General features: G+C 36.4%; 1 protein-coding gene across 5 annotated transcripts in view; it reads left to right on the plus strand.

Moving 5' to 3' along the window:
• The window catches only part of LOC122815212 (voltage-dependent L-type calcium channel subunit alpha-1C-like), a 2,602,552-nt gene that overhangs the window by 1,719,020 nt on the left and 870,042 nt on the right, over positions 1-13,490 (plus strand). For all 5 annotated transcript variants that reach the window (XM_044087523.1, XM_044087521.1, XM_044087522.1 and 2 more), the window contains 2 exons: positions 790-918; positions 3,187-3,252. In XM_044087523.1, coding sequence (XP_043943458.1) covers positions 790-918; positions 3,187-3,252 — 195 coding nt within the window. The remainder of the gene's footprint in view (positions 1-789; positions 919-3,186; positions 3,253-13,490) is intronic.

The following is a 13,490-nucleotide window of genomic DNA, read 5'->3' on the forward strand; positions in this document are numbered from 1 at the left end:
CTGTCAGTGACATCAGAACTTGATATTGCCATTCCCAAATATTTGTTATATGATGATGTCAGTGAAAGTTCGGGTTTTAGGGTCCACTCCCATCATGTCATTGCTCAGTGATATCACTAATAGTCTTGCATATAATGTTATTATAGCCAAACGTCTGCAACATGATGTTGTCATTGCAGCCATTTAAGGCCTTATAATGTTTCTATAAAATCATACCTGCAACAAAGTTATAAGACTCACTTTTACAAAGGAAACATTTGTTTTAAGAAGAATTCTATAGCTTATAGAAATGTGCAGTTTAGGAAACTTACACATTAAATAGGACAATGATATCCTAAAAATATATCAAAATGTCAGACAAGAAGATATTAAGCCTGTCTGTTGTTGCTAGAAGTCCAGAAACATACATCAGAATTATCAAGAATTGAAATCATAGTGGCAGAAATGTCATAGTCTTAAGGAGATACTTAATGTTATTAAGATATAAACTGCGCGTTGTTAATTACAGGTTGCCTGTAGCAGTGTATCTTATAGTATAGTTCACAAAACAGAACGTATGCTGATTTGAGTATATTAAAATGGTGCTTGATGCCTATATTTCACAAATCTTTTTGACACAGTTAGCCATAATACCGTTTATGAAAGATTGTTTCATGGGCTTTCCAGAATATGAGTGATCTTGCAGGATTTCATTCCCTTTTAAAATTTTGCTTTTGAGGGCAGTGTTTTTATCCCCCTAGTGTTCCCCACCCTCAATGTAACAATGCTCTTTATGTGAATGGCTTCCAGAATCCAGAAGATAATGCCAGGATATCCATAACTTTCTTTCGACTTTTTCGAGTGATGCGCTTAGTGAAGCTGCTTAGTCGTGGAGAAGGGATTCGCACACTGTTGTGGACTTTCATCAAATCCTTCCAGGTAAGAAGGGGAGCAGTAATGGAATGTTGGGAAGGGACCTGGGCCTTGAAAATAATGGCAGTGAAATATACATAATCTGCTTCCACACAGGAAAAATGTTGTCTTGTTAGCAGTGTTAATTGATCCAAGGGATCATGTTCAGCTACAGCCTAGATCATCCAGAGGATTACATCAAAGCAAGACAGCAACATACACTTTAACATTTTGAAGTTATAATTGTCCTTATAAACAGTCAGTCATTATGTTGACATTTCATTGATCTATAATACACTTTGTTAAATACAATGTAGTTTAAGTGTGTGCTTCAAATGAAATTACTTTGGTTGAAGTATTTAATTGCATTACATAGAAGAAAATGTTGCATTAGTTAGGTACATGAAGAAAATATGGTGGTAAGCGGAACTGTTTTCAGTGGGAGGCCCAAGTAAGAAAGTACATCCAAATCCAAAAGTTGAATCATGAAATATCACTTGAGAGTACAGTGTGGCTCTCTTCTGTAAGACACTGGTAATAGCATTAATAAGTATGCATATAAATGTATTTCAACTGCAGTTAGAAGTCTGAATGATACTATTCATTCAGGATACAGCATTCAGAAGAGTTGACAGGTAGGTAAAATACATTCATGGTTCTTGGAAGACATTAAAGGTTGAGGTTCAAATGGGCATTTAGACAACATAAAGAGGCCATCATTCTTGTTCTCAGTGCATAGTCATTCAAAACTTTAGCAGCCTCCATAAAGACTGCCATAGATAATAGCCACTTAACTCATTCTGTTTACCTCATCACACAAGTGAACCACCTTCACATTCCTATTCCCACCTGTAATACAGCATTAAATAATTTATGTTGTGTAAATATCTCATAAACCCAGGGTAGCTATCATCAGAGAGACATAAATGGCTCCGTTGTTTCATTGGTTGTCAGGAATCAATGTTTTATGGAGGCAAAATGGAGGCAATATTTTTCTAGATTCATTTTATTTTTAGTCATGTAGTCATGGTTGTAATTTGCCATCTATAGTAACAAATTCCTCTTCATTAACTCAGTCTTATTGTCAGAAAGTTATTACACAGTATACAACATGCTACAACCTCTGCACCTTTTCCTGACCTGCATTGTATGCACAATGATTATAAGAGGTTATTTTAAAAGGCAGTTTTCTGTCCCATAAACTGGTGTCTGTGTCTTTGTTAGTCAAATGTCAGCAATGCTACATCAAAACATTATAATACTACTACAGTGAGGAGATAGCTGATATTATCTGCTACAATCTTGAGCATGGAAAAATGATTTGCTGACACTTTGGTTATTCACTATTATACTTTTTTTACGGTGCTGATGTGAGTAGGTTTAGGTTATATCATAAATCCTTAAGTGTGTTATGCTTTCATCAAAAATAGTAGTGGGGTTGGCAGCTGTTACCTCTTACTGCTTCTTTCCTTTGTTCCATTGCCCCTGGATATCATCAGTTACAATGGTATTACTGTGGAACAGTGCATGAGGCTTGTTTGGATATCATGCCCTTGATTCTAGTTAAATTCAGAAGGAGAGATTTTCTCTGAATGAGTATACATTCGGTTAAACATACTTCCCCTGAATGAGAAAACACTCAAATACTGGACTTTCATTCACCAAAAAATGGCTTTATTGTTAGTAATTCACCAAAGCTAAATTTGAAGACAGTAGTCATTGCACTTTCTTGAACAATTCACAGATGTGTAGCTATTTGTAATTTATAATGAAGGGTGGTTGGGAGGTAGATGCTCCCACAATACAATTTTATTGTTGTATTTCAAGTTGAAGTACTTAGTTTCAGTGAATTGCTGCTGATGAAATCAGTTCTGACAAATTCATTAATGAAGACTACTAAGGTGTCTCCCTGATTGCACTAAGTGTATAGTTTCCAAACAGTAGATACAGCAGAAGGCAAAGGGAATAAGTTGGTTTTGTTTTTAACTTGCATCCATTGAACTACATGCAGTTTTGTAAAGGCGGCATTTAAAGGTATATAATATGCAGCTGATGGTGAGACAGGAAGTTAAAAAAAATAACAAAAATGCTGAAGCAGCAATATAAAATAGAAAATGCTCAAAGCAAGAATTATAAAAGTTACCTGAAAACATTTTAGTAAAATATGCATTTTGATAATGTTTTCTAAAAGAAAAAATGTATTTGATTGCCTAAAGTGATATTAATGGTTTCTAACATGAACAAGTAGAAAGCTATCTTACAATAACTGTGGGCTTATGTTTGATTCTGTTACAGGCCTTGCCGTATGTAGCTCTGTTGATAGTTATGCTTTTCTTCATCTATGCTGTGATTGGAATGCAGGTAAGTGCTTTGTTTATTTTTATATTGATATATCAGTCACTGAAGACATGCTTATTGCTTGTACTGTCAAGTGGCCAAATTATGAATCACACAGGATGTCTCAGTTCTGAGCAGCGCCTGACCACAGACTCTGTTAGGAGAGATTATCGCTAACTGGATCTCTAAATGTGTCATCAAAGTCAGCTGTCTAGGGCAACTAGATGAAAATATGCTTGCTAATATTTTATTTACATTTCCTCTTAGTAGTAATAAGTGACTTACCAATGGATATACCTGCAGCCGAAGCACTCAGATTCTGCATGGCACAGGAAACGAGAATATTGCTGTGAAGGTTGCATCTGTAGAAAAGGGGGGATGTTACCTGATTAAATGTACCAGCAAATTGTTGTCATCATCCTTCTTCAAGAAAAAAAAATCTACAAAAAATGCAGGGGTAGTAGTTAATGGGAAAAGTCAAAACTATTTTCATCCCAGCTTACTTAAAAAATAAGTGCTGAATAATGCTATAGTGGGACTTGCTGTAGATAAATTGTCAGTTAACTTGTGTCTTGTTTGGCTTAGAAGGAGTTGCATCATGTAGTGTTATAGTTCTGTAGGCATGCTCACATTTAATCCCATTTTAGCTTTTCTCAGAATTTAGCAGTGTATGAAAAAGTGTGTAGAACAGATCTTACCTCTTCCAGTCTGTCCCTGTCCCAGTGGTTTTGCATTTTAGAAAAAAGTGGTGCATTCCACAGATGCCTAAAGTATTAGGGAGATATCTGCAATTGTATCACTCTCCTTCATGTTTCCCTAAAATTCATATATCTGAGATGTCGCTACTGTAGTTTATTGAGGTAGTAGTTTATTGATGAGATGGTTTGGCCCTGATAAAGATGACTGCTTAGTCTGTCAACTCTATTTTTGCCTAGTGGAAAAAGGAAGAAACATCAAAATCAAAAGGAAAACAGTGGCTGTGGTAGAAATTATATAAAGACCCCCCTAGAGCCTATCATGAAAATTGCAGCAAGTCACTGCAGATAGAAAAGTGGACTTTATCTTTTGAATGCCAAGTAGAGATGCAACAGGATTCCAAAAGCATGAGTAAAGACTAGAAAAATGTGAGGAAGGAAGCCAGCTTGTAGACAGAGGGACAAGAGGTCTGATTTCACCAGTTGTGATCAAGATTTCAAAACACAATCATGGAGATGAAGGGCCGTCAGGAGAAGGGACACGGGAAGCTTTTCTCTAATCTCTAGGGGCAGGTAATTTGAAGACTGAAATGTATAAAGAACATATATAACCTCAAGACATGTGCATTGTAAGTTCCATGTGCTCAGGGCAAAAGACTGGATCCTGGAAGAAACAAGGAGAATAGGAGCAAGGTAGAAAATGAGCAAATAAAGACTGTGCCTGAATTTTCTACAGAGCTTTATTGGAGAAGGGTGACATTCACTGGTTTTAGAAATTAGTGCTGAGAAGATGAGGAACTCATTTTGCATACTGTTCCTTGCAAATCTGCCTTTTGAAGAGCAAGAGAGAAGGCTATGTTGAACTGACCCATAGGAGATGGCAGTTTCTGTTGGACCAAGGAAAGTCAGAAAGGACGATGGAACAGTTGAGAGAAGGACCAGAAAACAATGAGAAAAAGACAGACTGGTAGGAACAAAGAAGGACCTATGCCAACCATGTGTATTCTTCTGCTAGTTCTCCCGTTAGGGGAGAAAAAGGAAAGAAAGACCTACATGTTAGAATGGAAAGAGTGAATATAGAATAACTATGCAGACAGCAGTAAAAAATAATAAATTCAATAAACTACAATGACCTGTATGGCTAAATCAAATGAAGCTTTATTGATTTTGAAACATCTAAGTGTAAAACTTCATGATATGAACCAGTAAATTAATTAGAAAGTTTTAGTTATTAATTATTTAATGTTTTATTGTTTCTGGATTTCTGTTGGCTCTTTTTCATTTTATCTTTATAAAGTTTATGTTTATGTATGATGTCCTGTCTGATTCCTTAGAACCCAAGAGCTGAGACAGGAACTAGCCTTAAACTTCCATTTTATTTGGCAATACTGGTCATTGCAATTTATTATAATTACAGTATGACTGTCAGAGGGAATGGCTAATAGCCAAATTGGCAGTTTTGACCACAATGCAGCTAAAAGATAAAAAAAAAAAAAAGGGAAAGGCTAGCAGTGAAACTGAAAATAAGTAGTGCATGAATGATGAATAGAAAATGCAGAGTTGAAATATTAGTGAAGAAAAGAAAAATTGCACTTATTTGTACAAAGGGTAAAACAACCTTTGCAAGGTGAGGAAGAAATAGAGAGTAAACTATATGTGGAATGGAATTACCAAGTGCTGGAACATATTGGCCAATCTAAGAGGAAGCGGAAGAGAAATAAGTGTAAGAAAGAGAGAGAGAGAGCATGAAAGGCAGAGATGGAGAGAGGTGTAGTTAGACAAACACAAACAAGCAAATTAAAAAATTGACTTGTAACACAGGGTGGTATTCATAAACATTGCACATAGAACTGGTATACCACAGAATGGCGTATCAGAGCCCTACATCATTCACTGACAAATATGCACAGTGGGGTGAGATACTTTATGCAGTCTTACCACATTGTGTAACTTACTCCATGTACAGGATGCACATGCAAATTAACCCCACCAGAAAAACTGTATATAATTCCCAAACCCAATATCATCTGAGTTAGTTTAATCCCAGTGGGATAGCCCATGGGACTGTGGCTACATGCATTCAGGTGGTGCAGTGCTTGTCAACACAGTGATCCCCCATTTTTTGCTGATTTGTTACTTATAGAGAAGTAAGCAGGAAATTAGTGCTGCAGTAAACAAAATGCCTTTGCTTAGCAGGAAAAGCCGTGCCACCAGTGCAGTTCTCCATGGTGCAGGCAACCATGCTACCACAACCAAATCTTCCATGCCTCAACATAGTGGCAATGCTGTGGTCCTGCCAGTGGGAGCTGCAACAGCAGCAAATCTCGCTAATTACCATAATATGGTAGTAACCGTAGTTCAGTTGTCATGTCTGATTATTCAAATTAATAAATTTTAGTCATGACAGTGGAGCACAGCACAGCTAGGAGCAACAGCTTAGTAAGATTTAGTATGCCTTAGTAAAGCATAGTATATTGTAATAAGATACTGTTCAAGGCTGTACTGTCATGCTTTCCTTCTCTAGGAGTACTGGTTTATGCATACTCATACTCTATTCATATAAGCTGGCTTCCTTCTTCTGTGCATAACAGCTTCACTGGGGACTTGTACATTACAATCCAGACCACAAAGGTTCCCTTTGTCTTATTTGAAACATTGAAAAAAGTGTACTGCAAGGAAGGTCAACACACATACAAACACAAACAGCCTTAAATACACTGTGAAGAGCTGTCAAAAGCTGGACCTGTTCATTACATAGTGTCTCCCCTCATCTTTGGAATAAATACCCTCTGTCTGTGAAAAATATGTTAGTGACCCTTGACCTTTTAAGAATGAACTAGATGAATACATGAGTAGCTGAAAATTGCAACATAGCACAGCAGAGGTCAAGCTTATTGAAGGCTCCTAGCCCATAAACTTGGCTTAAATATATGAGCAAATGAAATAACTGATCTAAATAAAATGGAATCTTGCTACAACAAGATTGCCAGGTTTGCTACTGAAGCCTCATATGGGTCCCACCACTGTCTATCCCTTAAGCAACTCAACTGGCTTGAGTTACCTCATATATTTCTACTCAATCAACTCTCTATAGCGCACAAACTCTACTACCTTCCCGAGATAACTTCAGCACCTAATTCAGCCCCACATTCCCTCTAGAGCCTTAAGATCTAGTAACCAGAACCTTATAACTGTCATCAAACATAAAAACGAAGCTGGTAAGTCCCTCTTTGCCAACACCATTGCCAAAACCTGGAACATACTACCAAGCCAAATAACTTCTACCACCTCCTTTAGTCAATTCAAAAAACTCCTGAAAACCCACTATCTAAGTAACTGGTTTTGCTCATGCCACTCACCAGGCTAATCCATACCAAGAGAATTTGTCAGGGTACAGCTATGTATAAACAGTTTCTCCCCTGAAAGCTTCCAAACCCGTATACATTTACCTTATAAAACTTATTACTGCAAAAGAAAAAAAAAATGTACCTCTGATTGTCTACTGTAAGAAATGTTAATCACTATCATGATGAGTAATACTAGGTATAAAAAAATCCCATGTGTAGTTTTGTAGCTAAAATGTGTAGAAATGTTAATTGGGAGAAAAGCAATACAGTGTGCATGTGGAATATTGGATGAGGAAGGGCAAATCACAGTAGTGCTTTGGCTGGGGACAGTATCACAATAAATAGTTAATGTATAAGATGCATAGGAATAGCGAGACCAAATTGCAGGATTGAAAGGGACATACAGGGGTGAGGCTGCTGAATGAGGGTCTATATTAAAAGCGAGAAAGCCCTAGTCACCGAATACTAAAACACCGACACATATTCTGCAAACTGCAAATACACCGAACGCCCTAAACTGCGAAATTCAAAAACTCGAACCATCATAGTTGTCCCACACCACTGCCCGCTACATACTACCTACCCAAACAAACTAAATAAACCACATACATACACTAACCAAAACCGTACTTCTAACCCTAAACTAAACCCTACTTCTAACCCTACACTAAATCTTGCATATACCACCATGTATGCACTTACCTTAACCTGCACCCTAACCCTAAGGTCCATAACTATCGCACACTTACCTTAAGAAGCTATACCCAAACAAACTAAATAATCCACACACACATACACTTAAGAAAACCCTACTTCTAACCCTACACTAAATCTTACATACATTACCATCTTTGCACTTACCTTAACCCGCACCCTAACCCTAAGGTCTGTAACTATCGCACACTTACCTTACGGAGCTATACCGCAGAAGGGCCAACCATGACGATTCGATGTTTTGGATTTCGCGCTTCAGGACAATCAATGTTTTCATGGTTTGAAGAAGATGTGTCAGCGTTTACGTATTCGGGTAAGTACACCTTTGAGCTTCTAATATAGACCCGCTGAAGGATATAAAGTGTAGCAGTAACAAGAACTGAAACTCTCCAGCAAATTCAGTATTAGTCATTGTAAGATCTATTCCAACAAGGCTATGTTTGTGATTTGCAACAACAGAAACAAAAGAAGGATCAAAGAACCTTAAACATACTGTATAATGATTTGGCAGGGCTTGAAGGAAAATACTAAAGCATACACATGGCACTTGAAATGATTACATGCATAGAGGAGTGATTGGAAGTAAAAAGATGTACAAATTTTGAATAAATGTTGAGATTCAGTAGTAGAAAAATGAAGAAATTAAGTTTTTAAAGAAATGCTAATATTTGCTGCTAATCAAAAATGCATCGGAGTATGCGAGAGACAACAGAAGCAGCAGTCATAACATGCAGCCTGTCAGGGGGAGCACTTCTGTAGCTTGAGAAGGTGAAACTAGATACAAGTTTATCTAGCACTGGAAGGATCAAGTGAGAATGTCGCACAAGTTCAGAATCTGTTTTGTAACTTACAACAGAAGCTGAGGGCTTAACTGTTTATAGGTCCAGTACTCACAGAGCACTGTATTTGTTACATTATTCCCTATAGCTGTTACATAAGCCCACAATGAGAATTTATAATTTGATGTTGTCCTTTTCATTCATTCCTCAACTGATGGGGACTCGTACCAGTTCCTCGGATCCAAAACTCATGAGCTTCTCCCTTTATCCACAATGCTCCACCAACCTAACACACCCCAGATCTCGTTTGCCACCATTTAGCTTCAGTCACTCTAAAGCTTTATTAAAGTTATTTTTCTGATATAATCATGAGTTTACATTAAAAATCTTAACCCTTACTTTAATTTCACTTTCTGCTACCTCCCTTGCTTCCTTGCTAATTTTCTCTAACTGTTTTCGTCTATTTAGTTTCTCCTGCTTTCCTTGGTACTTCTCTGTAGTACCATTGTTGGTACGTTCTTATTCAGTTTCTTCCTTACTTGTTGGAGTACTCCTTATACTACCATTGTTGGTAATTGTTCTCCTTTTCCTGCTTTCTTCCTTAAAAAAAAAATTAAGTTATGTAGAAGAGTGTGTATGTTGTACCTTTAAGTAGCATTTCAAGGTCAGCACGTGCATATAAATAGCCAGCACGTGCTAGCCTCAGTGCCATTTTGTGAGTGCAACCAGAGTGTGCATGTATGAGTGTAATAGCTAGTTTGTTTATAAGTTTATCTAAATTAAAGCTATTAAGCCTCAATCCTGATGTGTTTGTACATAATAAAGCTGCTTGAACAGAGCCCACAAAGACTCGTCTATTTTATCCTAACTAGACGAGCGACATGTTGTCAGAACCAGAATTCCAGAGACTGCTTTTCAGAGCTATGAGATGCAGAGTTAACAGTGAAGGTAAACTAAGAGAAAGGAGCACGAAAAAGGGACAAAAACAAACTAAATGTAATGAAAACTTGCAAGAACAATTTATTTTATAAAAAAGATAAAACAGAGCATTACAAGGGCACAAACTGCATTATTAAACAAGCAGGAGATACAAAAGGTTTATTAAACAAAATGTTTAAAATTGAGATATTTGATAAAATGATTATCAGAAAAGCACATAAGAGGTTCAGAATTACCTCGGAATTGCAAAACGTGCATGTTTAGAGTAAGACGAGCACAAGAAAGGTATAATGGGCATGAAAAAAGATTAAAGAGCAGAAATGAATATAATAAAGGGCACATTAAGCATAAATAAAGCAATGTGACTGCATGTTTTTTGGCAAAGTACTGTGTTTTGGCATAACTACTACTTTGTATTGCATTCAGGGCATAACTAGAGTTATTCAAAATATCTCAAAGTGTGTAGAAGTGCTTGCAGTGTTTGCTTATTACTGTGCATTTATTCCGAAGAGTTTATTTCTGTGCAAAGTGCAACTATTTTGTAAAGTACAGTCAAAATACAGCCATTTCAAAAAGTTTCTTGTGCTGGGTGTGTCTATTCGCAAAGTGCCACATTACAGAGTGTTTCTTGCACTGTAAAGAGTTATTTAGCAAAGTACAGCCATTTTGAGGACGTTTCAGTATGCTGTGTACTGTTTATTCACAAAGTGCAATTACTTTGAAATGTTTCTTACTCTGAGCTTCTTCTGCCCAGTTTTTCACACAGTGCAGTTATTTGAAATGTTTCTTACACTAAGAGGTGATTTCTTACGGTACAGTGATTTCAAGAGTATTACAGTGACTGAGAGACTTATTTCGCAATGTTCAGTTATTCAGAAGCTTGTTATGCTATTGAGCATGGTTACAAATACTGGCATAAAATTTTGGCGTATGTATATGTGTGTATGTTTGTGCATACTTGCAAAAGCCTTCATTGTATGTGTTAATATGGCAGATAGATTTCAAAAACCCTCACTGTTGGTGTTTGATCAGAATATTGCAGAGAACTGGAGAATATTTGAACAAAAGTATATTTTTATACAAGCAGCTTATTCTGACAAAGATGCATGCACCAGGGCATTCATTTTGCTAAACCTAGCTGGGTCAGAGGCCATTGAAAGAGAACATTCATTTGTGTATGTACCAGCAGTTTATTTTTGTACAGGCTGAATCAAGGGAAGACCCCGAGCATTTGAAGTGCAAGTTCAGGGAAATGTGTAACCCCCAGACAAATATTACATTAGAGAGACGTTTGTTTTACACAAGAGATCAAAAACCAGGGGAAACTTTTGCAGCTTATATAACTGACTTGAGGAACAAAGCTAAACTGTGTTGGTTTGGTGACTTAAAAGATGAGATGATTAAGGACAGTCTTACGTGTAGTATTATTAATCAAGAAGACAACTTTCTCACCATCGATGTAGTCGACTTATATACTTCTATTCCACATTTGAAAGCGGTTGAGTGGGTAGAAGTTTATATGAAAAACAAAAAAGCTCCATAAAGGGATATTGACCTGGCAACTGAGTTAATTGACATTATACTTTCCAATATTTTTTCATTTTTAATGACAAGATTTATTTACAAAAACATGGAGTTGCTATGGGCTCCCCTTGTGGAGCGAGTGTGGTGAACATGTTTATGGCTCAATGGAAAGAATATTTTCTATTCAACAACTCTGAAATTTACACTTCCTTTACTTTTTATATCAGATTTTTAGACAACATCTTTATAATTTTTAAAGGAAATGAGTCACAAGCTAAACAAATGATAGATTACTTTAATTCTACTACATCATTTTTTAAATTTACTTAACACTTTTCACACTACTAGTATTGACTATTTGGACATGAATCTAAAAAAAGATATAGTAAATAGGAAATATGTTTCTAAAATTTATAGAAAACCTACATATTGCAACTCCTATTTACATTTTTCTAGTGCACACCCTTACAGGCAAAAACGTTCAATAGTGAAAGGTCAACTCATTAGAGCCGCAAGGATGTGTACTAATGAAGATGACTTCAACTTTGAATGTCAACTCTTAAGAGACATGTTTTGCAATAGAGGCTACCCTGTTAGTTTAATAAATGATTTAACTGAAGAAATTGTAAACAAATGGAGTAGAGGTATAGTTCAACCCCTTTTGACCTCACCTTCTGTTGTCATTGATGTTAACCTGGTAGAGTCACCTTCTAGCCAGGTTGCTATTCGAACTACACAGTCACTAAACAGTGACTTGGTTACCTTTATAGAACATTCAATGACTTGGCAAACTAGGGAGACCTCTTTACACAATACTTTTATAATCACTTTTAGTAAAGACAGTGACCAACTTAGACTAATTCTTCATAAAAACTGGAGTTTCCTTTATAAGGACTCTTCCTTAGTTGATAGAATTGGCCAGTCACCCAGTATTGTTTATAGAAGAGGCATTAATTTAAAAAGTTTTTTTGAAATTAAAAGCATTAAACCTACTTCTAGACTTACTGGAAACTTTATGTGTGGAGCATGTAGGATGTGTAAATGTATAAAAACAGGTAATTCCTTTAGAGTATTGAATACATGTAAATTTTACATCAATCATAAGTTGAATTGTGAGTCCAAGAGTGTTGTTTACTTAGCTTCCTGTATTTTATGTCCGGCTTTCTATATAGAGAAAACGGACAGGAAGCTTTGTGAGAGAATTTACGAACACTCTTATGCGATTAGCAAAAATAAAACAGAAAATGCTTTAGCAAAACATGTTTCATTAAATGGTGGACAGTTTTACGTTCCAAGCTATTGATCAGGTACTTCCTGACATTAGAGGTGGCCCATATCCAGTGTTACTAGAGGTACGAGAATTAGAATGGCAGTTAGCACTTAATGCTTTCTGCTTGCCTGGTTTGAATGAGAATTGCAATATTTCATGTTTGCTTAAATTAAGAAACCTTACACGATAGTGTATTTTTGGTTTCAACTTTTTAGTAATAACATTAATACAACTCTTGCATATTGTATATTGATTGCATACACATTTTTTATTTGAAGTAGTATGTAAGTTTTATGATTTATTTTAATAGTGTTTGAATTATTGTACTTCTGCTTTTTTAATTCACTGCTGCTATTAGTCACATGATTTCATGCTACATAGTTTAAATGCTGTAGAAACTGTGTAACTGCTGTTTGTCTGTGTGTCTGAAGAAGTTACTTTACTTAAAGTGACGAAAACCTGAAAACATTTTTATTAAATTGACTTTACGTTAAAAAGAAAGTGCTTTTTGGGATTAACATCTTTTTCTGCTGGCTACTGTTGGGCTCCTGTTCTGTTTTGGATTGTTCGTTTCTTTCGCCCAGTTTGTTTGTTTGTTCTACAGTTATAAAGAAGAGTCACTCGTAAAAGCAAGTTGATCACATAGAGAGCTGCAATTCTACTTTCTACGTAGATGGTGTATCAGTGTTTGGTAAAAAGGTTGATGCAGTAAAGTTGTTGGCAAAGAATGAAGTGTTTTGTACTGTCCAGATCAATGGTAAATCCACCGAGCTTAAAGTGGACACTGGCTCAAAGTGGAATGTTATGTCAGCAGACACATTTGCTAAGGTGAGAACTGGTGAACAACTCAATGTGGTTAGTTGTGTGAAACTTGTTGCTCATAGATGTGAAGAAATTCAAACCGAAGACTCAGTTGTTCTTTCATGTTATTTGGCTAGCAACTGTTACAGCTTGTTATTCCCATGTAGTCCGAAGACCTGTGCAGTCATTATTG

Source organism: Protopterus annectens, chromosome 11.part0, assembly GCF_019279795.1.
Source record: "Protopterus annectens isolate FY-2018-M chromosome 11.part0, PAN1.0, whole genome shotgun sequence".
Taxonomy (NCBI): Eukaryota; Metazoa; Chordata; order Ceratodontiformes; family Protopteridae; genus Protopterus; species Protopterus annectens.